The sequence below is a fragment of the Ceratotherium simum genome, chromosome 1 (genome assembly GCF_057802395.1).
Source record: "Ceratotherium simum simum isolate JZ-2026a chromosome 1, ASM5780239v1, whole genome shotgun sequence".
Lineage (NCBI taxonomy): Eukaryota > Metazoa > Chordata > Mammalia > Perissodactyla > Rhinocerotidae > Ceratotherium > Ceratotherium simum.
Window position 1 is genome coordinate 102,997,811 of NC_141900.1, and position 25,024 is coordinate 103,022,834.

At 44.6% G+C, this 25,024-nt stretch overlaps 1 protein-coding gene across 2 annotated transcripts in view; it reads right to left on the reverse strand.

The window, feature by feature from the left end:
• Positions 1-768: 768 nt before the first annotated feature.
• ZNF777 (zinc finger protein 777) overlaps positions 769-25,024 on the reverse strand; it is a 28,867-nt gene continuing 4,611 nt past the window's right edge. The window contains exons 2-6 of one of the 2 annotated variants that reach the window (XM_087432454.1): positions 23,942-24,793; positions 22,796-22,922; positions 20,258-20,371; positions 5,240-5,491; positions 769-2,039 (exon numbers count right to left, since the gene is read on the reverse strand). In XM_087432454.1, the coding sequence (XP_087288580.1) occupies positions 883-2,039; positions 5,240-5,491; positions 20,258-20,371; positions 22,796-22,922; positions 23,942-24,793 (2,502 nt within the window). In that variant the 3' untranslated portion in view covers positions 769-882. The remainder of the gene's footprint in view (positions 2,040-5,239; positions 5,492-20,257; positions 20,372-22,795; positions 22,923-23,941; positions 24,794-25,024) is intronic. The other variant, XM_004430634.3, reaches the window with a different exon arrangement.

The window sequence follows — 25,024 nt, forward strand, 5'->3', positions numbered from 1 at the left end:
TGTGGTTTCCTCAAAGACTGGCACCAGGGGCCTCTGCAGCCCTTCCCTATGCCTCCCTGCACCACAGGCCACCCCTCCACCAGCTGCATTTCCAGACGGGCAGGAAGGCTTCTTGGTCCCGTGGCAAGCGCCCAGCTTTTGCTGTACGACCGTCCTTCCAGTCCATTCCAAAACTGTCTCTCTCTCTGCCTCTCTCCTGAACTCCCACTGTCCTCCGGACACGGGGGCACATGGATGGTCTGCAGCCAGGACTCATTCACTATTTCAAGCTCGTCAGGCCTGTCTCTCCTTTAGATTTTATAATCGGTGGGATCTGGGTCCCCTTCACCACCCAACACAGGATATGAGCACACAAAAGTGACTCAACAGAACCTGTCCACTGACACTAGGCACATGTCCCTCGGCCACCTTCTCAACCCCTCCCCTTCAAAACCAAACAAAAACGGCAAACAGGAAACGCTCGTCTTTTAAAAATTACTCTATTATTATCAAATAGAACCACAGTATCCAAAAGGTCATTAGAAAGTTCTATCCCCAACTAAGCGGCCCTGCACACCGCCCCTCCGTGTGGCCGGCGGCCAAATCACTCCCCCCGTGCTGATTGGTTTCATCCATTTTATTGTCAAGGAAATTAACAGCCCGAAGGGGTTCCCCAGGTCCGCGCTCTCCCCCCTGGGGGCCCCGGGTACACACGGCAGCAAGCGACCTGGTCTCACTACCCCCGTGTCCTTGGGAGGAGGGACGAAAGGAGGGGGGGCTCACAGCAAAGGGGCTGGGGGCGCCCCGCCCCCGCCCGCTGGGCTCGGGCCTCGCGGCGGCCAGGCAGCTGTCCCGGGGCGGGCTCGGCCGCGCACCTGGCCGGGCGGCGGCGGCGGGGCGCGCTCACTCGCCCGTGTGGGTCCGCAGGTGGTACTTGAGCGACTGCTTGTAGCGGAAGCACTTGGCGCAGTGCGTGCAGGGGTAGGGCCGCTCGCCCGTGTGCGCGCGCTGGTGCTCCAGCAGGTGGTGCTTCTGCGTGAAGCGCTTGCCGCACTCGGCGCAGTGGTAGGGGCGCTCGCCCGTGTGGATGCGCCGGTGCTCCAGCAGGTGGTGCTTGCGGATGAAGCTCTTGCCGCACTCGGGGCAGGCGTGCGGGCGCTCGCGCGAGTGCACGCGGCAGTGGTTGGTGAGCTTGGACTTCTCGCTGAAGCTCTTCTCGCACTCGGGGCACTTGAAGGGCCGCTCGCCCGTGTGAGTCCGCTGGTGGCGCAGCAGGTGCGACGGGCGGCTGAAGCTCTTGCCGCACAGGCTGCAGATGAAGGAGACCTCGTGCTTGCCCGCGTGCACGCGCTGGTGGATCACCAGGCTGATGTGCAGCCGGAAGCTCTTCTTGCACTCGGGGCACGTGTAGGGCCGCTCGCCCGTGTGCGTGATCTGGTGCTTGGTCAGGCTCGACTTGTGGCTGAAGCTGCTGTCGCACTCGGGGCACTTGTAGGGCTTGGGGCCGCCGCCGCCGCTGCCCGAGCTGGGCGACTTTGGGCGCGGCTTGAGCGCGTGCTTGGCGGCGAAGCCGGGCCCGCGCTCGGGCGACGCGTAGCCGCCGCGGACGCGGTGGATGCGCTGGTGCAGCGTGAGCTGCTGCTTGTGCCGGAAGCTGATCTCGCATTCGGCGCACTCGTAGGGCCCCTCCTTGATGTGGTTGCGCTGGTGGATGATGAGGTTGATCTTCAGCCGGAAGCTCTTGCCGCACTCCATGCAGGTGAAGGGCCGCTCGCCGCGGCGGTTCCGCTGCTGCTGGCTCGACGAGCCCCGGTTCTCGCTCAGGTGCCGGTCGCCGTGGGACGGGGGCGCCAGCCTCTTCACCGCCGGGTTTCCCAGCTGCAGGGGCGGGGGGCTCTCCTCGCCTTCGGGGGAGAGCTCCCCGGGCAGCGGGGTCTGGTATATACTGGCCTCGTATCTCCCGGACAGCTGCCCGAGGGACTGCAAGTGCTGCGGCAGCTCATCTTCCTCCTCCTCTTCCTCCTCCTCCTCCTGCTCCTCTGTTTTGATCACGATCCCCTCTGCTCCACGGTCAGGGAGAGAGAGAGACAGAAAGATGTCAGCTGTTGCCTAGCGCCCCTAACCTGGATGTAGGTAAGCATCGCTTCATCCTCACCAACAAACACCGTGTATATGTAGTCAGGCCAAATGCCTTCTTTTGGAAAAATACTGCTTTCCACTCCACCGTGTCTATGTAACCCTGGGCTGGCCACAGAGGTCGGTTCAGGAATGACCCCACGCCTAAAATGGGCCAGTCGGAGCCCTCTCTTGGAAGTTTACGTGGAGGAAGCGGGGAAGATTGCTTCTTCGTGACGGGAAGCTGACACTGCTTGTGCCCATTTCCCCTAGCTGCTAGCGAGCAGTAACCAGCAGGGAAGAAAGAAACCAGCCCGCAGAGCCCTTCCGGGCTGGGGGCACCCAGATACAGGGTGCCTGAAGCTGGTGTCTGTGTGGACCTACCAATGATCTGAACAGATAAACACCCCTTTTGTCATTCAAGCTGTGTAAGGGTTGGGTTTCTACCACCTGTATCAAAAGGGTCTTGACTCATCCAGTTCTCAACCTTTTCCCTTCCAGGGTCTCCTCTCCTTGATCTCTGCTCAGCCCCACTGGTCTAGGTCTTGCCCGGAACTCCTGTGATTTCCCTTCAGGTGCCTTTACTCACACTCACCCTCCTCTCTGTCTCCAAATTGTGCCCATGATTTCACACCCAGCCCCAATCCTGTCTTCTCCCTGAAACCTTCCGTGACCATCCCAACCTGCAGCACTCAGCTTCCCCAAGCCCACAGCCTTGCTGGTGTGCCTTCCCTGGACTCAGGAGCTCAGCATTCTCATGCAGCATCATCTCACCTGCACAGGTCAGGTGGATGACTCACCTGCACAGGCAGGCTCTACCAACCTTGGGGTCAGGGATTTCCTCCGCCTTGCCCACAAGCTCTGGTGTGTGGTGCCACGCACACAGTAGGTGTTCCATGAACACCCCAACAGGTGGATGTCCTCCTCCTCCCCGGCCCTCCATCCTCTAGCCTGGCCCTTCAGGACCTAAAACAGGCCGTGCTCTACAGTGGCCCACCAGAAGTCCTAGAGAAAAGGAGTGGCCTCTGACTCCTGTTTGAATTTCTCAAGTGCCTTGTACTTATTTGGCGCTCCCTTAACAGTGCTAATTGGGGCACTCTATTGTTAGTCACTGACTCTGTGTGACATGAGAAAGTCACTCTTCTGAGCCCACCTGTGGGATCGAAGATGCAATAACAGCCTGCATTTGTGGAATTCCTAAAAGCAAACCAATGAGAACTTTTTCAAAGCATTTCACACCTGTTCTCTTTTCATAGTCACAATATCTTATTATAAGTCAAGCAAGAATTATCTGCATTTCACAGATATGGGACATCCAAGCCCACCGATTATCAAGTGATGTTTCCAAAAAAGTAAGTAAAATCATAGACCTTTTCAGAGCTTACACCATGTAGTCTAATCCCCTCACTGACAGGGAGACAGAAGCTGGCAGCATTCATGACCTGGCCAATGTTTTATAAGTCTGTTAGTGACTGCTGGGCCATAGCACTCCCTGCTACTCCTCTGGACCCAGGAGATGGCACTGTTAAAATCAGAACACAGGTGTGCCGAGTCCCAGCTCAGGGCACTCATAAGACAATGCTGCCTTGGTACTGTTAGGATTCTCAGCAGGAAGTGACCCAGAACATCCCTGGAACATGATGCTTACAAGATCAGGAAGGAAGAAGCAGCTTCAGAGGTTGGTAACTACTTGCCCTGGTGTTTATTCTGAAAATAAGGATTGTTTTCGAAAGACAGAGGGGAAATATGGACCCTAGCAGATTTAAACTCTCCTTGAGCATCAAAATTGTTTTTTCTTAATGAAATAAGAATGAAATATCTGGCCCTAAAATTCAGGGCTCAAAATTCCACAAAGTACTATTTAGTAATTTTCTCAGGTTTTACTAGAATTAATGAGGAATGCTCAAAGGGCAATCTGGAATTTATATTATGAAGCTCCCAATTTAGCATATATTCACAATTTGCCCATGTCTTTCACTATTCTCTTATGAAAGACAACATGGTATAAAAGAGTTCTGAAATTCTGAAATCATGCAGTTATTTAAAAATAAGGAGTTAGATCCACATCTTTTGACCAGGAAGGATGTCCATGATCTTTTATTATTAAGTGCAAAAAGGCAAACTGCAAAGGAATTATCTACAGATAAAATGAAAAATTAAAAAAAAAAACGTATTTTTAAAAACCTAGATAAAATGGATGTAGATACATTTCTAAATATAAATAATATATAAGATGATTAATGACTCTTTTGCACATAAACAAAATATCCAAACAAAAACTAAAACCCAAGTGAGTTCTACCGAATTTTCAAGTGACACACTTAATTCCTATCTTGTACATTATTTAAAGAATATGGAAAAAAGAGCAAAAGCTTCCCAGTTCATTTCATAAGTCTAGTATAATCTTGTTTCCAAAACTAAATGAGGATGATTTAAGAAAAGTTCAGGTTCATTTCACTTATGAATATAGTTGTAAAACTCCTGAACATAATAGTAGATAACTATTATATTATATATTTAAAAAATACACCAGGATGATCAGGTAGGGCATTTTTCAGGACTGCATAGATGGATCAGAGTCAGAAAATCAACCACAAAAGATGTCCTGGGATCAGGCTGCTGTAAGCCCAGTTCCTAACTGTTCTCCTTATACTCACAAGGAGCAAGAGTGTGCAGAATAGTGACCTTAAGGCTTTATAGTTAAACAAAAATGATACCTCGATTCTCCCAGAAAAAGACAGTACAGTTGGTCATTTAAGAAAAACACGCTCTCCAAGGGTTGAAATCTTCAAGGCAGCTGGGCTTCTAGTGTGACATAAGAATAGTCAAGGATGCATCAGGAGACTGAAGTTCTAGCTTTGCCACTATCGTGTGACCCTGGGCAATCTATGTGACTCCTCTGCCTGTAGGAGGGGGTTGGAGAGACGATTTCTGAGGTCCCTTCGGGCCCTCATCTGACCTAGTCTTGGCTGTGACCCCTTCTTTCCTAGCCAGGAGACGGATTCTTATAAATCCTGAGGCAGGAAACCTGCACCTGAGGCCATGCTTGGGGTTCCCTCAGCCTGTCCACCCATGAAGGAAACCACAACCCTCCCCAGGCAGGGCCTACCTGCAGGCCTGCTGACTCCTCCCCCACCCAACTGACCTGTGCAGTTTCTTTGCTGCACCAGCATCTGCTTGAGCTCGCTGAACTCGCTCGAGCCTTCCGTGGACTCCTCCAGCGTATTTTCCTGTTCCTGCATGTCCAGGTCCGGCTGTTCTCCACACGGGTCCCCCAGCTCTGAGTCCTGAAAGCCGTGTTCTTCTACCTGTCCCATCAGGGGCTCCGGCGTCTCCAGACTTTCTGAGCCCTCGTCGTTGGTCTGCACCTCGATCTTAATCACGATCCCGTCGTGTGCTGAGAGAAGGCGAGAGGGGTGGGGGAGGAGGACAGAAGAAACCAGAACACGTTCATTCCACCCTAGAATTTACATTTCAAAAATGCTTATTTTAGAGACCCTGAAGAAATAGAATACTGAGTTGGCGTTGAGTAGACATAGAATTTTCTGGACATTCTGCAGCCTTGAACACCAATAAACTGGAGTAAACTTAGATGCAAAGCTTGTTTTCCATGATGCCCTCCAATTAAATAGTGTTATCACGGTTTATTTTAAAAAGAGATTCTAATTCCCTTTCCCAGGTTAGGCCAGCCAAAGTCAACAGTTTCTCTCTCTCTCCCCACCCCACAATCAAGCTGAATAAAGAAAAAGCTAATCATCTCCTCACCACACAACCCTTTCAGCCCCACCCAGGTGTCCAACACCGACAGACCCCAGACACTGCCAGCCCCTCCTCGCCCACATTTACAAGCTGCATAATAGGAGCTTCTTGGTGTCTTTTTGGTTAAACAGCATCCCATTACATACCTTGCCCTGACATTTTTTTTAACTTGCCTATAGGTCTGTAGGTTAATTTCAAATGTCATTACACACACAGGCACCATTTTACTTAAATGGGATTATGGCATACATTTTTGGGTTTTAGTGCAGTATTTTTTTTCCTTTTAATTTGCCTTCCCCTTCCCCTCACTTTCCATTTCACGGATATGAACTCCCCAGGTAACTCCTGTAACTAACCTAAGTATTTTTATCGATGCTTATGTGGTTATTTATTACGGTATGTTTACATGTTTTTATTTTCTGGCCATTATTGGTTTTAAAAAACCAAAATTGCCTTATATACATAGTCTCTATGTTCCTTTTCTCACTCAAATATCTTGTAGTGATCCCTTCAAACCAATTTCTGTGGGGCTAATGCCTTCTTTTTAAAAGCTGCACACACTCCATCGTGAGGACCCTACTGTAGTGTGTTCAACATTCCCTATTGAAGAACGTGCACTTTATGTTCCCAGTCTTTTGCCATGTGGAACAATAGCGCAATAAACATTTGTTTATTTACATCTCTCACTACAAAATAGTGGTTTTATTTCCATGAGAGTCCCAGCAGTGGGGCCACAGAGTTCAAAAGGTGTCTGCATTTTTAATTCTGATAGATGTCATCAGACTGCTTTTCAACAAGGATGTGACAGTTCATAGTTCTACTCCTGCACCTTTTCCCTACATGTCTGCCAGCAACAGACACCATCGCTCTTTCTAATTTTCCTCAGTCAGATGGGTGTAAAGTGATAACTTACTGATGCTTTAATTCTACTTCCCTGACCAGGGTAATCTGAATATCATTTCTTTCGTTTATTGGACTTTTTTTTTTTTTTTGTGAGGAAGATCAGCCCTGAGCTAACATCTGTTGCCAATCCTCCTCTTTTTGCGGAGGAGGATTGGCCCTGGGCTAACATCCGTGCCCATCTTCCTCTACTTTATATGTGGGACACCTGCCACAGCATGGCTTGATAAGCCGTGTGTAGGTCCGTGCCCGGGATCCAAACCTGTGAACTCTGGGCTGCCGGAGCAGAACATGTGAACTTAACCACTACGCCACTGGGCCGGTCCCTCCTTTATTGGCCTTTTAGAGCTGATTCTTTGTGAAATGTGTTCTGTTGTTGTCAACTGGTAAGAGTCCTTTGATTCCTGTATTAAAAATAACCCATTTTCTCTTATTGGCATTTCAAATATTTCCCCCAAATCTATTACTTATCTGTTGACTTGTGTTAACTTTTACCACACAACTTTCTCCAAGTTTGCATATTATCAAATGTGTCCCTCTTTCTTTTTATGGCTTCTGGGTTTTCTGTCTTAGTTAAGAGGGTCTCCTCTGGTCCTAGATGGTTCATCTGGTCTCCTGGATTTTACTCCAAGGTTTTTATTGTTTTATTATTTACATTTAGGTCTTTACTCCACCTGAAATTTATTTTTATTTTGTGTATGGTGTGAGGTAGGGGTTCAACTTATTTTCTTCCATATGGTAGAGTTGTGCCAGCATAAACCCTCATACAGGTGGAAAATCACTGTTAATTAAGGAAATTATAAATGAATAATGCATAAACATATTCATTCATTCATTGAACGTTTATTCAACAGATATTTATTGAGCACGAACCATGTGCCATGCAGTGCTCTAAATGGCTTGGGATACATCAGTGTACATATAGAGCTCCCTGCCCTCATACATCTTACATAAGGCAATCAACAATTAATAAATTCTATGGCATGGTAGAAGGTGGTAAGTGGTGTGGAAAAAAGAGAAGAAACCAGGAAACCAGGGAACAAAGCCAACAGTCCCTGCCCTCATGAAGCCTCCTCTTTGTTCTTCTGCCATGTGCACTCGTCATTCCCAAGCTAAAGTGGACCACATGTCTGAGAACGCAGACCAACCAATGATGCCAGCAGCTGATGCCATGTGACCTACAGCTGATGCTCGGCTGTCCTTTAATCCCTCTCTGATGAGCCAACCTAACCCATTTGGGAGTAAACAGAATATAATGCAGCTCCAATGTTCCCAGGCTGCATCCCCCACAGCCTTACATGCAGACGGTGGCTACTTGCCCTCAGAACTGAGTCTCCAAAGATGTCTTCTCACTACTCTCTAAAGATGTCTTTGTCCTAGTCTCTATCTTAAAAAAAGGGAAAAGTCATCCACACTTACATCCTGGACTTCCCCCTGCTCTAGCTCAAGGTCACCATCTTGACCCTGCCTTTCTCTCCAGTCTCAGAAAAGGCAGTGTCCTCCTCTGTTCTCTCTCCCCAACCCTTCCTTGCTTCCTTCACCCTGCCCACATTTCTCCTGGAACTCTGCTCCATCACTTGTGCCTCTTTTCTCCTCTACCTTCAATCTTTGTCTCTGCAGTAGATCCACAAACATGACCAGGATCCCAGCATCAGAAAAACATCTTCCCTGACTTCAGACTCCTTAAAATATTTTACTTGCCTCCTCCCTAAAATAATTTTTAAAACTATGTACCCCTTTGCACCTTTTTGAATAAACATATAAAATGCTTCAATAACTGCAAAAGATGTAATTTCTGGAGTATTATAAATATTTATATTTTAAAATAAACCCTTCCATCACCTTTTAATGTCACCAATGGAATCTAAGAACCCCAGCAATTTTAAACCCACCATTATTCACTTAAAAAATACACCAACAATTTCTTCTTTGATAGTTGAAATTTTTACATCATTCCTTTTCACCTTGAACTTCTATTTCCATTCCCATTTTGCCCACAGAATTTTCTCCTAATAGAACATATTTTTATGCTTAGAAGCCTTTTACTGATCACCTCATCTACCACTCTGCCACAAAAATGTGTATGTAAATTAGAAGGATTAATTTTGCTTTCATTTCTAATAACCACAGGGCTCTAAGTGTTAATTTTTTTCCTGGCTTAAGTTATCCTTAGTTATTATTACTGTAGAATGATAAACAATTATTCAAGATAGAAAACAAAAAACTTGATGGATAGGGATTTTTTTCCCAATTAGTTCACTTATCCGAGAATGAATATTTTTTATTGCTTGAATGAGACAGAGTTCAGAATCCAATCTATCCCGATTTTTCATTTTTATAAATACAAGCACTGGGAAGGCTCATTTACATAGATACGAGCTGTAATATCTCAGCTGTAGATGGGCTGGCAGGAACTGTGTTATGGAATCATCGGTCGATTCTCTGAACTTCCTCTGAATTAGAATGCTACAGGAGCACATGGTTAACGTATCATCAAAAATTGTTTTTAATGACCTATTAGCTGACAACTTAATTAGGTTCTCTTTCAATTTTGTTGAAAGCAAAGCATTGCAAACGATCTAACTTGCAAAAGAATTCACCATCCTGGCCCCAGAGCGATGCACTTCTGGTCATATACCTTAACCTTCTGGATTGTCTCTGTCTGTGACCAAAGGCTTTTATACTTCAGAGGAGGACTCCATGATGGCAGGGAAGGGCGGGAGCTGCCTGTTAGTGGGAGACGTAGGAGATGAGGACCAGGGTGACTATTGTGTGTGTTGTGTGCTCACTGATGAGTTTTCTGAAGGAGAACAGATGGACGAGGGACCTGGGAATTGAACCCTCAAAGCCATCTATATGTGTCCCTCTTGGAAAGTCTCCTTGTACCCTCAAGGGCATGGTACCCCAGCTTGACGACCACTGCCTTCCAACACCTGCCCAGACTTCAAGGCCCCACCCCACCAAACCTCTCATGGTGGTCCCAGCTGAATGCAACTGGGCTCCTCTCTGAACCCCAAGCACTTCTCTTCTCCTCTCTATGACATTTAATTCTTTCTCCCTCGAAACGTGCAGTATTTACACATTTTCATGCCCCCTCTCCCCATCTGTTACAGTAGGGAAGCCAGTTGTTTTCCACCAATAAGGTTTCCCACCCCAAACAACTTCTGAGAGAGTATTGACACCATGCTGCATTTATAAGCAGTAATTTATTCTCCCATTTAAAAAATTAATCAAAGACATATACACTGAGGGAATATAGTTTATGACCAAAGGCAGATTTCAAACCAGTGGGAAAAAGTTTTACATAAATGGAGTGGAGACAACTGGCTTCCTGCCTAGAAGAAAAGAAAAAGCTATCTTCACATATCTCACATCAAAATAAATTACTGATGAATCAAAAATATAGACATAAATAATGAAATCATACGAGTATTAGAAAAAAGCACAGCTTTTTATCTTTTTTTTTTTTTACAACTTTGACCTAAGGTACAGGCTATTCCTAGACCTCTGGGACTTAGATATTCCTTCTGGATGCTACCTGGTCAGTCATACAAACTTTAATTAAATGTGCCCGACCCATATCAACTATAATTTTTTGCTGTAAACTTTTTTGAAAATTTCTGTAGCTTTACCTTGACATTATTTGGCAATAAATTTAATTTATGATTGGTTTTTAATCTCTGTAATCACATTTCTTCATAAGAACTCTTGTGAGATGGTAAATACCTGTCCTATAAAAGTTGGTTTTAAATGTTTGTGAACACTAAATTTAGTAAGTATGAAGCTGATATACAGCCATGCATTGCTTAACGATGGGGACGCATTCTGAGAAATGCTACTACACACCTAGGCTATATGGTTCTAATCTTATGGGACCATGTCATATATGTGGTGCATATATATGCGTAACTGTAATGTTATATTTGTAGACAGTTAAACATTTAATTATTTACATTTTGCAATTTTGTTTTGTTTTCTGGAGCAAAAACTATTTTTTTCCAGGTTTCAAAAATTTTTATAGGTTTTTGCAAAGCTCACAGGCCCAAAGCCTATGATCATAGTGTTTATGAATAAAATGGGCCGACTAAGTATTTCTGTACTTGATATGAAACCCAGATACCATAAAGAAAATTATTGGTGGGGCCGGCCCGGTGGTGCTGCTGGTTAAGTGTGCGAGCTCTGCTGCGGCGGCCCGGGGTTCGTAGGTTCGGATCCCGGGCGCGCACCGATGCCCGATGCACTGCTTGCTAAGCCATGCCGTGGCGGCATTCCATATAAAGTAGAGGAGGATGGGCATGGATGTTAGCCCAGGGCCAATCATCCTCAAGAAAAAAGGGGAGGATTGGCATTGGATGTTAGCTCAGTGCTAGTCCTCCTCACAAAAAAAAAAAAGAAAATTATTGGTAAACCTGATACATAGAAACTTCAAGTTGATAAATGAACACACAAAAATTTAAAACGGCTACACCACACACACACACAAATACTATATACAAAGGTAAACCATAAACTAGGAAACATTCGCATATATATGACACACGAGCTAATATCCTTAATGTTTAAAAAGCTTTTACAAATCAATAATAAAAAGATGAATAATCCAAAAGAACAATGGGCAAAAGATAATTCACAATATAAGACATACTAGTGACCATAAAGGTATGAAAATATACTCAACATCACTCTTATAGAAAGTTGAATGAAAAAATCAAAATATTGTCTTTTCGACCTATACAATGAAAACTACAAGACATTATTGAAAGAAATAGAAAGACATTCCATGCACATGGATTGGAAGAATAAACACAGTTAAAACGTCTATATTACCTAAAGCAATCTACAGATTCAATGCAATCCCAATCAGAATCCCAATGACATTCTTCACGGAAATAGAAAAAAGAATACTAAAATTCATATGGGGCAACAAAAGACCCCGAATAGCTAAAGCAATCCTAAGAAAAAAGAACAAAGCTGGAGGCATCACAATCCCCGACTTCAAAACACACTACAAAGCAATAGTAATCAAAACAGCATGGTACTGGTACAAAAACAGACACACAGATCAATGGAACAGATTTGAAAGCCCAGAAATAAAACCACACATATACAGACAGCTAATTTTCGACAAAGGAGCTAAGAACATACAATGAAGAAAGGAAAGTCTCTTCAATAAACGGTGTTGGGAAAACTGGACAGCCGCATGCAAAAGAATGAAAGTAGACCATCTGCTATCGCCATTCACAAAAATAAACTCAAAATGGATCGAAGACCTGAAGGTGAGACCTGAAACTATAAAACTCATGGAAGAAAATATAGGCAACACACTATTTGACATTGGTCATAAAGGAATCTTTTCAGATGACATGCCTACCCAGACTAGGGAAACTAAAGAAAAAATAAACAAGTGGGACTCTATCAGATTAAAGAGCTTCTACAAGGCAAACGAAACCAGAATCAAGATGAACAGACAACCCACCAGCTGGGAGAGAATATTTGCAAAACATATATCTGACAAGGGGTTAATCTCCATAATATATAAAGAACTCACACAACTGAACAACAAAAAAACAAACAACCCGATCAAAAAATGGGCAGAGGAAATGAACAGACACTTCTCCAAAGAAGATATACAGATGGCCAATAGGCACATGAAAAGATGTTCAACATCACTAATCATCAGGGAAATGCAAATCAAAACAACACTAAGATATCACCTCACGCCCGTTAGAATGGCTATAATCACCAAGACAAAAAACAACAAATGTTGGAGAGGATGTGGAGAAACAGGAACCCTCATACACAGGTGGTGGGAATGCAAACTGGTACAGCCTCTATGGAAAACGGTATGGAGATTCCTCAAAGAATTAAAAATAGAAATACTCTATGATCCAGCTATCCCACTACTGGGAATCTATCCAATGAACCTGAAATCAACAATCCAAAGAGGCTTATGCACCCCTATGTTCATTGCAGCATTATTCACTATAGCCAAGAAGTGAAAGCAAGTGTCCCTCGACTGATGATTGGATCAAGAAGATGTGGTATATATATACAATGGAATACTACTCAGCCATAAAAAAAGACAAAATCGTCCCATTTGCAACAACATGGATGGGCCTGGAGGGCATTATGTTAAGTGAAATAAGCCAGAAAGAGAAAGACAAACACTGTATGATCTCACTCATATGTGGAATATAAACCAACACATGGACAGAGAAAACTATTGTGGTTACCAGGGGCAATGGGGGTAGGGGGTGGGCACAAGGGGTGAATGGAGCCATATATATGGTGATGGACAAACAAAAATGTACAACCCAAAATTTCACAATGTTATAAACTATTAAAACATCAATAAAAAAAATATTGTCTTTTTCTACTCATCACTTTGGCACAAATAATACCTACTACTGGCATGAGTGTGGGAAACAGGTAGTCTCATGCATAGATAAATGGCTATAAATTGGCACGATTGTTTTGAAGGGCATTTGCTAACATCTATTAAAATTTTAAACAGGTACATCCTTTGACCCGGAAAATCTACTTCTTAATAAGTTTCAGACAAGTGCACAAAGATTCCCTTACAAAGGATCTTTAATGAAGCACTGAAACTTGTGAGCACTCTAAATGTACACTGATGGGGGATTATTTAAATAAATTATGAAATCAATACACAGCATACTATAGACAGCTATGAAAAAGAACAAGACAGATTTATATGTTCTGACATGTAAAGACATCAAGGATATATTATTGAAAAAAGCAAGTTGCTAAACAATGTAATTCTATACTGTTTTATTTTTTTCATGATGAGAATATATTTATGGATTACTTATATAATTAAGGCCATATATATATATATATATATATATATGTGTGTGTGTGTGTGTGTGTGTGTGTGTATGTGGAACTACATGCACATAAATTGGATGGAATAAACTGTTGACTCTTGAGATAGAATCATGTGGGACTTGCACTCTGTATCTTTTTCTTTTTGAATTATGTTAATGAAACTTTAGCGTTTTATTGGAAAGTAAAAACCAGTGTTGCCACATGAACTTTCTCTACCAGCTCAAAAAAGAAATGATGGTTGACACTGGCTTTCCAACCTTCCCATGGCTGTACTTTCTGTTAGATTTTTTAAAATTTTGGTGTATTAATTTTTCACATTTTTTAAAGTTATACATGCATAGGCCAGAGAGTTGAATAGTTTTTAAAAAGCTCTCCTCCACAACCCCTAACTTCCTGCTCCCCAGAGGCAATCACTTTCAATTCTTCTAGCTGATTATTTTGTCCTTTACCTTCAAAGCTCTGAGTAACATACTTATATTGCTACTCCTTGAGTTTTCAATTTTAAGCATTTTCTCTTGACTTCAAGAGCTGGAGGTGGACCGTCTCTTCCCCATCTATCCACATCTCTTCCAAATCCCTGATGCTTCCAGTTTAGTTTGTAATTCTGGTTGGATCAATATTGCGTGGTTCCATTATTAGATTATGTAAATGTTATTTAAAATTGAACCATGTAGTATACTATAAGCACTTTTCTATGCCTATAAACCTTTTTGCTTCCCCTGGAGCTAATAATTTTTCTTTGGCTTAGCTTGCCATTAATTATCATCAGCTCAGCTGTATGTAATGCTGCTGCTCTGTAACAGCATGTAATGCCCCGCCCTGCTCTGTAACTCTCCTCTCAAAACTTTCAAACGTACTGGGTATTTCTCAATTTCATCTACTTGAAGAAAAATTTTCTGGAACCTTCTGACGTGCTCCAGTCTGGACTGGTTGCCTCCAGTGCACAGCTGTCTTCTTGGGATCCCCACCTGAGGATTCCCTTCACCTGTCTTGTGTTGGAGCTCCTAACACCTCTTTCTGGGTTTATTTCCTCATTTTGGCAAAGCACCTCCCCCAGCTAGAGAAATGGTGCCTGCGTGACCTGGAATATCTCAAAATGTCTCCATTTCACTCTCATATTTAATTAGAACAGTATGGCTAGATACCATATTTTAGAATGGCTGGAAAATATTTTCCAATTTCAAAATTTAAAGAATGTTAAAGCCATTCTTCTACTGTCTTGTAGCTTCCAATATTGCTGGAAAGTTCACAGCCTTTCTAATTCTTGTTCCTTTGTATGAACCCATTTTTTCTCTCTGGAAGCCTGTAGATCTCCTTGGTCTTCAGCAGCTCTGAAATTTCTAGCTGAAGTATCTAAGGCCTGGGTCCATTTTCATCCACTGCTCTGGGCAGTTGATGGGCTCTTTCAAGCTGGAAAACCATGTCGTCAATGCTGGGAGTGTTTCTTGAATGATTTCGTCGCTAATGCCCTCCTTCCTCTTTTTGCTATTCTTTTTCTCTGATATTCCTATTACATGGACATTGAACTTCCATTCTTTACTTTTCTTATTCTTTCCCTATTTTCTTTTTTGTCTTTTTGCTTTATTTTCTGGGCTATGTGCTCAACTTTATCCTCTAACACTGCTACTGAGTCTTTAATTTGTATTACTATATTTTTAGTTTTCAAGAGTTCCATTCTATTCTTTCTTTTTTTTTAATAAGCATTATACTTTTGTGTCATGGATGCATTCACTTCTTTTATCTAATCCTTAGATATATATATACCCACATACATACATACATATACACTTAAACATACTTTTTTTCCTCTCTGCATGGATGGTCTCTGTTTCCCTGAAATTTATTTTTTCTGTTTTTTCCTTTGGTCTCTGTATATTAGAGGTTTTTCCTAAATGTCTTGGTTCTGGGTTGTCCATTTATATTTAAAAGTGGAACACTCAAAAGAGAATTGAAAGTTCAGTGCATTCAGGTAGTACTTGCTAACAATGGGTTTCCCAGTAGGATGATTTGGCTAGGTCATTTCACTGAGAAATCTCTTGGGCTAGTCCCAAAAGTGTCCAGTTAAACTCTTCCAATATCCTGCCTGAGGGTTTATCCTGGATGTCAGCATCATTTTGGGAGCCAGGCTAGGGAAGAAGGCTAGAAATCTCAACATTTGTATGTTAAGCTTCCATATTCCCTTGTTTTCAACATGGTACCCCACCCTCAATTGTGCCTGGAGCCCACGTCCAGAGATCTTCTTGTTCACCCTCTCCGGAGAATAAGTCTTGGTCGTCTACCGGGGTTGGGAGAGGCAGATGGCAGCTGTAGGGATGGGGGAAAGTGGGAGTGTTTAAATGCCTCTTTAAACGATGTTTCACCAGTCCTCAGTTCAGCCTCACCTCTACCCCATTTCCAAAGATGCCTGGAGGCCCTGGTGCTGCTAACTCGAGTCTCTCGAGCAGGGCTGGGGATGGAGTGCAAACTGGGTTTCTTCTCAGCTTCCCCCAATACCAATTCTGGATTCAGCTTTCTAAATCAGTAATCACCTAGCCATTTGCTTTCAGGCTTCCAAAATTTTGTTGCTGTTGTCTCCTTGTCCATTCTCTTTAAAAGTCCCTTCACTCTTGTTTTAGAAGGATTTTGGGAGGTAGCAGTAAACACATGTTCAATCTGCCGACTTTAACTCGAAGTCTTTCCTCATGCATTGTTTTCTTAAAAAAATTATTTTTACTGAATAAGAAATAATATAGGCTTACTTCAGAAAATTCTACAAAGCATAGACAAATATGATTTTGGTATGTTTCCATCCATTTTTTTCTGTCTTTTGTTTACATCATTGACTTCATATTGTATTTGCATTTTCCACTTCTACATCGTTAACTTCCCCTATCAACTGGATCATTCCCATCAACATTTCAAATAGGCTTTAGCACTCCCCATCTTAAGCAAACAAGATCTGCCCCCCCAAGTTCCTGCCCCCTCTTTCCACTCCCCACTCACAGCTAACGTCAAACAACTGATGAGAGGTGCCGTCTCCCCTTCCTCACCTCCCTTCACTCCTCAACCCACTCTACTTGGCTTCCGCTCCCACCACGCCACCAACATGTCTCTTGCTAAGGTCACTGATGTTGCCAATTTGCAAATCCAATGGACACTTGTCAGTCTCCGTCTTACTAAACCACACTGCAGAATTCAACACTGCTGACCACACTCCCTCCTTCTGGAAACACTCTTCTCTTGAAATACCCAACAATGTGCTATCCTAATTTCTTGCTACCTTTCTGGCCACTCCTGTTTCCTTTGATTCCTCTGGTTCCTCCTTCTTTTTCCAAATCCCTACAACAGTGGTTTTCAACCCTGGTTGCACATGAGAATCACCTTGGAAGGTATTTAAAAAATACTAATGCCTGGGCCCCACCCAGACCAATATATTCCAGATCTCCAAATCTGCTCTAAAAGTCAGGGCTCCCAAGGGCACGGCCCGTCCTCTCTCCGCCTCTCCTTCCACAGACTGGGAAGCTAATCCAGTCTACGCTACCAATGCCCACATGTCTGTCTGTGGCTCAGACCTCTTTTTCGAACTCCAGACTCCTTCATTCTGCTGCTTTCTTAACACTTTCTCCTTTATGTCTCACAGGATCTCAAACCTAATGTGTTCTTGTCATTTCTCCAGATCTGAACCTCCTGCTGTCCCCCATCTACCCTCTTATTCAAGTAGCAGATCAGGGAGTCATCCTTGGCACCTCCCTCTCCCTCAAATTCAGCATCCACCAATCACGAAGTCCTTTCTAGTCTACTGACAAAAAATGTCTTACAAACATCCACTTCTCTCCCTGGGCTATGCCAAGGTCTCCTACCCAGACTACAAAAAGAGCCCCCAGCGTCTCCTTGCTTCCAGTCTTTCCTCCCCACAGCGAGTTCTCCTTGGAGCAAATAGAACTCCTACTTATTCTTTAGGTTTCCACTAAAATCCCACTTGCTCAGAGAAGACTTTTCTGACCTCCTGATCTCAACAGCTGTCTGGCTTGTACCCCTCGACGCTTGTCCTCACAGTGCTATATCACAGTCAGTGACTCTATTTTATACATGTGGGGTTGTGGTTGTTAACATCAGTCTCTTCACACAGTACCTGGTACAAAAAATACTTGATGAACTAAATAATAAACATACGAATGAAACTTATGCTATAAAAACTCTTCATAAATATGATTTTAGTGGCTGTATAACAATCTATCATAATGGAATGTAATATCTGTACGTCTTAATACATATTTTGGATTCTTTTCCATGTTAGAGACTCTCAGGAAATTATTAAGTATATGAACATTTTAAATATTTAAAACATATTTTAAGACTAGAAAATATCAAATGGCTTTACAAAAAGACTGAAACTACGTACAATGTATAAGAACTTGGATTTCAGCCATGCCTTCTGGTTTGTTTGTTTTACTCTCTGCTAATCAGTTCGGTGAAAATGGTACCTGGCTTCTCCAGGCCTCCTATCACCCTCACAGGGCCACGAATGGGAGCCCCTGCTCTGAGTATTTTGAAAGCAGGGTCAATATGTGAGTCATCTTTGAATCTCCTTGCTCTTAGGGATCCAAACCATAAATAATAGTTTATTGAATGAGTTTACTTAGCCAGTTCATAAAACTGTCATGTTTGGTGTATCTGGAACTATGAACATTCTCAATTTTGTAGACTTTTCCCCCTTGGTATCACATCACTGGGTCTGGCCTACAGCTGGTTTTGTGGTCGCCCTTCTAAGGAAGAAGACACATGAACAAACAGGTTACCACTGGTGTGTTTGGGGCTCTAATAACTGCAGCTTCACAGGACAACCCTGCTATCCAGAGGCCAGGGCCTTTGGTCTCCTGCAGAGGTGCGGGTTGAAGGCCAGCTCCGTGGCACAGTGGTTCCCATGTCCTCTCCTGTCCTCCCTCCAGTCCAGGCTCCAAGTGGCTGGAGATGGTTAGTGGAACAAATGGCACATTCCAGCCATACAAGGCAGCCTCTGTGAAGCTGTCACTTCCCATAGAAGCTCAGGCCACGGAATGCGTTTGCCAGAACAAACCCAGCCCCGGGCAGAGTGGGTTGGGGTTTTTTGCTTTCGATTCTGGCCCCACTCTGGGAGGCCCATCTGTGATGAGGGTGTGAAAAAGTCAACAGACAAAGGGGACCACTGCTCTCATCCCAGCCCTTCTAAGAAGATGCTAAAAGAGCAGCCCCTGGACCACAAGACTCCACGGGGCCATCACACTGGATTTCAGGATTTTTACCACAAATCGCCTCGCTCATCTTCTCATTCTTTGCCTCCCAAGCCTTCTTTCTTATTCCTTCTACTCCAAATCTCTCTATTCCCACTTGACCCTTGTTTTTGGATGTGGCCACTCAAACCTTTCAGATACAGACTTATTTTCCTCCAAACAAAAGATGACTGAGCCACATGCCATACTTTGTCCCCAAGCCGCCACTCTCATCTACTTTTAAGTCCATCTTTTTTGTCTGCCATAACGAATTCAGGATCAACTTCTCCCCTTGATTTAAATCTCTAGGCAAATCTCTACAAATTAATGATACTGGATTTCTCTGAAACAAGCCAGCGCTTATTTTTCCACAAGGTTCTGTCTCTTCCGTAAGTTACCTTCACTCTTAGTCCGGGGCTGACACTACTCAATATGCTTCTGGACCTCCTCCTTGGAGAGGTTTATAGGTCCCAGAATCGGTGACATTACTTCATAACAAGACCTGGCTGTTGGCCCCAATGAGTTCTCCTGCTAGATTATCCTCCTTTTTCAAAAGACATGGTCATCAATGATGTCTGGCTACACAGGACAAGGATTTGCCTCCACTGAAGACCTTCAAGGTACGTGATGCAAGTCCAAAGGCGATTCCAAAGCAGGGGCTCCGAAAACAAGCTACATACGAGAGCACCTGCAGTGCAAGTGCGCAGGCTACCAATACGGCCACTAGAAGGGACAACACTCTACGCAGAATGACAACAGCTGGTATTTACTGGGCCACTGCTACAGGCCAGTCACCACGCCAGGCCCTAGATGTTAGTGCCAGTCCCATTTTATAGATAAGAAAACTAGGCCTCCAAAAAGGCTAAGTAACTAAAATCACACCGCTAGTAAGGAGAGAGGCCAGGATTCAAATGCAGGTGGCCTGACGCTAGAGTCTGCACTTGAGCCACATGGCAGTCCCACTGGACCTCTCTGCTGCCTCCATCTAACCACCTCATCTAGACACTCTCCTGCATATTGTAGGACATTTCGGGTAAAGTCCATCTGTCCCTATCCTTCCACTGACCGGCTGCAGGACCAGGGATGTGGCCCTTCTCTGGGAGCTCCAGGATGCACAGGCACTAGCGCCCTGACAAGTGACTGCCTTCCTTTCAGCTCGTTTTGTTTCCTGCAAAGAGCGAGGCGACACGCTGTCATGTCAAAAACCCCGAGACAATGAACCCAATGGCATTCCTATTTATCAGCCTGTTGGGCCACTGGCCCTCACAGAGGCCCCAAGCAGGTCCCAGCACCTGCAGGCCTCCTTCCTGCACACAGCTTGCCAACAGATCCCCCCAGGGTCTACTCTGGATTGTAACACCCCATGCTGGCACTCCTGAGTGCTGCAAGATCTAGGAGGCAGAGCTCTGGGCCTGGCAGCCACTCACCAGCACTAGGATCCGTGGGCGTCTCACCCTCCTCAGAGTCCTCCTGCTCCTGCATGGCCGGCCTCTCCCCGCGTTCCATCTGTGACATGAGGTCTGGTTTGGAAATTGCATAGTCTGGGCAGAAGGAAGGAAAGAGGATATACTATGTAGTGAGGTCACACTGGATGCTGCAAAGATGTCACCTGTGTGAGTGTGACACCAGGAGCAGCTCCCCTACCCGCGGCCAGCAATGTTGGAAAAGAAATGTGCCAAGTTTCCAGCCCTTTCCTTGGGGCCCACTGTGTGTGTGTGCATATGCATACATGTGTGTGCATGAACCTCGTACCACGTCCTTCCATGGGGGATCAGCAGTGGGGTGCCACCTGCCCTCCAACGGAAACTAGCCTTTCTGTCACCTGTGGCTCTTACCGCTCACAAGTGGCCAATGCCTGATCAGGTTTTTCATGACAAAGGCACAAGATACTTGAAATTTTATAGAGTAAAAAACTAATCCTGATAAAATCTAGAAGCCATAAAACAAAATACTGATAGATTTCCTTACATTAAAAAATGTTTAAAGTTCTTTGGAAATAAAATTAAAAGCTAACAAAACTAGGAGGAAATATTATTATACACACATAGACACATACTTGTCAGATATAAGGCAAAGGGTTAATATCCACAATTATATATAAAGAGCCTCTACAATTAGTAAAAAATAAAAAAAACAAAGATATGAATAGGTAATTCTTAGAAGAAATGCAAATGGCCAGTAAACACAGGAAAAGATGCACAAATTCACAAATCATCAAAAAAATACATAATAAAATAATGAGGTGTCATTTTTCACCCATCAGAAAAGACAAATATTTAAAACAGAAGAACATCGGTTGGAGCCAGGGTGTGGAGAAATGGCACCATCATCCACTGTTGCATAAACAGGCATGGGCTCGGCCTTCTGGAGGGCGCCAGAGCGGTGGCCACGATGCTGTAAATGTGCACCCTCGTTACTCGGCAAACCCAACTCTTGGAATCTGTCCTACTGAAATACTCACGTAAGTGCACAAACACACAGAGATGTTTATCACAACACTCTGTAACAGTGGGAAGACAGAATCAAGCTGCTGCTCATCAACAGCAGAAAGGTCAGATGCCCAGTGGTTCAGATGGAACTGCACTGTCTTTGTGAGCAGGCCAACACGTGCTGACGTGGAAGGTTGTCTATGGCCTACCGTTAGAGAAAATAAGTGAACAATCCTATTTGTGCACACCACAAACCCATGTGCACGAGTGCACCCATCATGCGTATGTTTGCACATGCACAAAAAAAGATGAGAGGCAATACAGGCCAAAGGGTTCAGGGTGGTTATCTCTGGGGAGTGGTACTGGTGGAAGGGTGGGGATTGCTCTTTATTATACAAATCTAAATTGCTGAATTTTCACAAGTATGTATATACTTAAAAAAGAATAGAGAGCCAGCCCTGATGGCCTACTGGTTAAAGTTCGGCATGCTCTGCTTCAGTGGCCCAGGTTTGGTTCCCGGGCGTGGAACCACACCACTCCTCTGTCAGTAGCCATGCTGTGGCAGCAGCTCACATAGAAGAACTAGAAGGACCTACAGCCAGATTATACAACTATGTACTGGGGCTTTGGGCAGAAAAAAGGAAGAGAGAGAGGAAGATTGGCAACAGATGTTAGCTCAGGGCGAATCTTTCCCAGCAAAAAAATAAATAAATAAAAAATAATAGAGAAAAAAACAAATTAAAAAGAAAAGTTATCCTACTGGGAAAGTATGTGTGTATAAAATTAACAATTCTAGCAAGAATCAAAGTTCTATGCAACAGCATATTTAATGCTTTTCTAACTTTTTTGTGTGCCCAAAGAGTTCTTCATATCAGAGAAAAGGATACATAGAAAACTAAAGTATATTTTCCCAGGTTTTCATCCTTAAATACTCTTATTAATGAAAACAAGAATCCACAGACTTTGGGGTAAGAGAGATCTCAGTGCAACTGTGAGTTCCTGGTGGGCACCTAGGACGAGCATTTCACCTCCCTGAGTCACAGCCTCCTCTCTGCACAATAGGGACGAGAACCTGGGGGACGGAAGCCCTCCCTCAACGACACTGTTCAGTCACCTGAATGGTAAAACAGGGGCGCTGACACCCGTCTTAGCTCCCTCCCGGGAGTGGCACGCAGATTAAATGATGCGATTCTCATAAAGCACCTCACACTCTGCTTAGTAATAGTTTGCTGGACCAGCTAATTCTAGGATATATGTAGGGCCATGGGGAAGGTAACATAAAGGTGAGAGACCACTGCCGTCTAAGCCTGTCTGCTCCGCCTGCCCCCGCAGTTCCTCCAGAGTGGTGTCCTGATCTGTGCTGCACTGACGTATGTGGGTACATGATGGCGTATGTTCTAATTCGTTGTGCTCTCTAAAATTCACTTGTCCTTGTTTTCAGTTATTGGTAGTACCGGAGTTCAGAACTCCCAAAGGGTCCAAATGAACCTCAAGCTGAAGTCAAGGAAGCCCCCGGCGAGTGAAGCTTCTCCTTACCCATGGAAACCAGAGACTCGTAGTTGCCCCTCATCACGTTCTTGTAGAGCTCCTTCTGCCACTCGGACAAGTTTCCCCACTCCTGCTCCGAGAAATGGACAGCGACATCATCGAACGTGACAGGGACCTGAAACCACACAAGCTCAGCTCAGACCAACTGGAAGGCAGTCACAGGCCTTCGGCTGCTGAATCCCAGGGCAGCGAATGGCTCAACCCCTTGGCCCTGGCTCTAACGCCTCTTTCTAGGACCAGAGTGGGAAAGATCCAAAGGCACAGCTGTGGGTTTTCACCAAGGACCTCTCTAGAAAGCAGGCTTCAGCCACTGTCCTGGCCACAGAGAGTAGGGGCCTTGTCTCGTCTGGTCCTTTTCCTAACAGGATAATCCTAGCTACTGTAAAGCATGGTGTGCAGACCAGCAGCAATGGCACCACCAGGGAACTTGCTAGAAATGCAGACTCTCAGGCCTCACTCTAGACCCATTAAATCAGATTTTGCATTTGGTAAGATTCCCAGGTGATTCATGTACACAATAAAATTGGAGAAGTGCTGGCCTAGAGAATATAGTCCAACATTTTTCCCCTACATAAGGCTATGAAAAGGGGCAGCAGCACAAAAGAATAGAAAGAAATCCAGTCCACATTCAAGTTCGTGCAGAATTAAAACCTAACTGTTCTCTAGTTTTTTAGGATACCTCTTGAAATCACATTTTCTCTGGCATTAACATGATTTATAAGTCAACCAATGAAAACGGTGAGCAGGACAGAGCCCCATAACATTTCACCGAGTTCTCCCTCCGCTCCGATGGTGGACCACTAACCAACGCTCAACAGTGACTGACTGTGAAGCCTCGACCCAGCTCCATCACTCGGCCTTCTTATCCTCACCACATCATGGACTGAATGCCCTTCTCAACTGACAATTCCTGATCACCAGGATGTTTCTCCCATCTGTTAACCTATGCTTTTATCAACAGAGAAATCACTGGATTTTGGTGTATCCTGTTCTTAGTGAAGCAATGTCGGCAACTAGGTTTCATTATTTTTTTTTCCTTCTCAACCATCGCTTCCCCCTTCTTTTATATTAAATTCCTAAAACACATTCCAATTCAGATCACTCCTTGGGAAGCCCCAGTTGGGATAGGTTTACCTTGGGAACTTCTCCATTGCTGCCGGGGGGCAGCCGCAAGATCCAGAAATTTCTGTTTTTCAGCAGGTTCTCCATGTTCTCCAGCCGCCTCTGCAGCAGCCCGTACTCCTGCAGCAGGGTCCCCAGCACAACCCATTTGCTCTCCAGATGGTTTGCAAACTCCACAGCCGTCTTCTCGCAATCGGCTATCTTTTTCTCATTTGTCCCCGTCCTGCCCTCGAGGGTCAGGAGCCGCATGGCCTGGGCCTCCAGTTTCCTCTCCACCGCTTGGACAGCAGCCCACACGGCCAAGCGGGTGATCTCTGCCGTCGGGAGTGGTGTGTCCTTCTGGGCTGCAGAAGAGATCTGGAAGGGGGTGTCTTTTTGGGAAACTGGGCTCTGGAGCAGGGGGTCCATGTCGGTCTCGGGAACTGTAGGGGAAAGAGTCAGGGGGTCTTTCTCAGGAACTTCAGGGGAGTGGAGTGGGGCTTCTTGATGGTGGGTGGAGTGGGAAAGAAGTGAGATTTCTGGTTCAGCAGCAGCTGGGGGTGGATACTGGATCTCTTCTTGGGAAGTCAAGGGGCCCTGGAGATGAGTCTCTTGCTCAGAAGTGGCAGGATACAGGAGTGAGGGTCCCTTCTGGAGAACATGCGGCATCCGGCCAGAAGTCTCTTGCTTGGGAGCCTGGGGTAGGGAGCCTTGCCGGGGAATGGCGGGAGACAAAGAAGGAGTTTCCTTGGGGGGAAGAACGTGGGATTGGAACAGAGTTTCTCGGGGGAGTCCAGCAGGAGCCTGACGTGGGCTTTCTTCTTGCAGAATGTTGGGGAATGACAGAGGTGATGAGCGTTGGGTCTCCATGTCCAGCTGCTGGACCTGTGTTCAAGGAAAGAAAGGAAGGATAGGATTGAAGGCCACAGTATCCAGCTGCAAAATAAATTCCAAAGATAAGCACTCCCATGAAAACGGCCTCAGGTTTGGTAGCAATAAGTCCATAGACATGAATCTCTTCTTGAGACCCCAGCACTGATTTAGACATCAATTATAAAACCATTACTAACAACAAACGAAAGATGGTTACACCACCTTCTGCTGTTTATAGTCCCA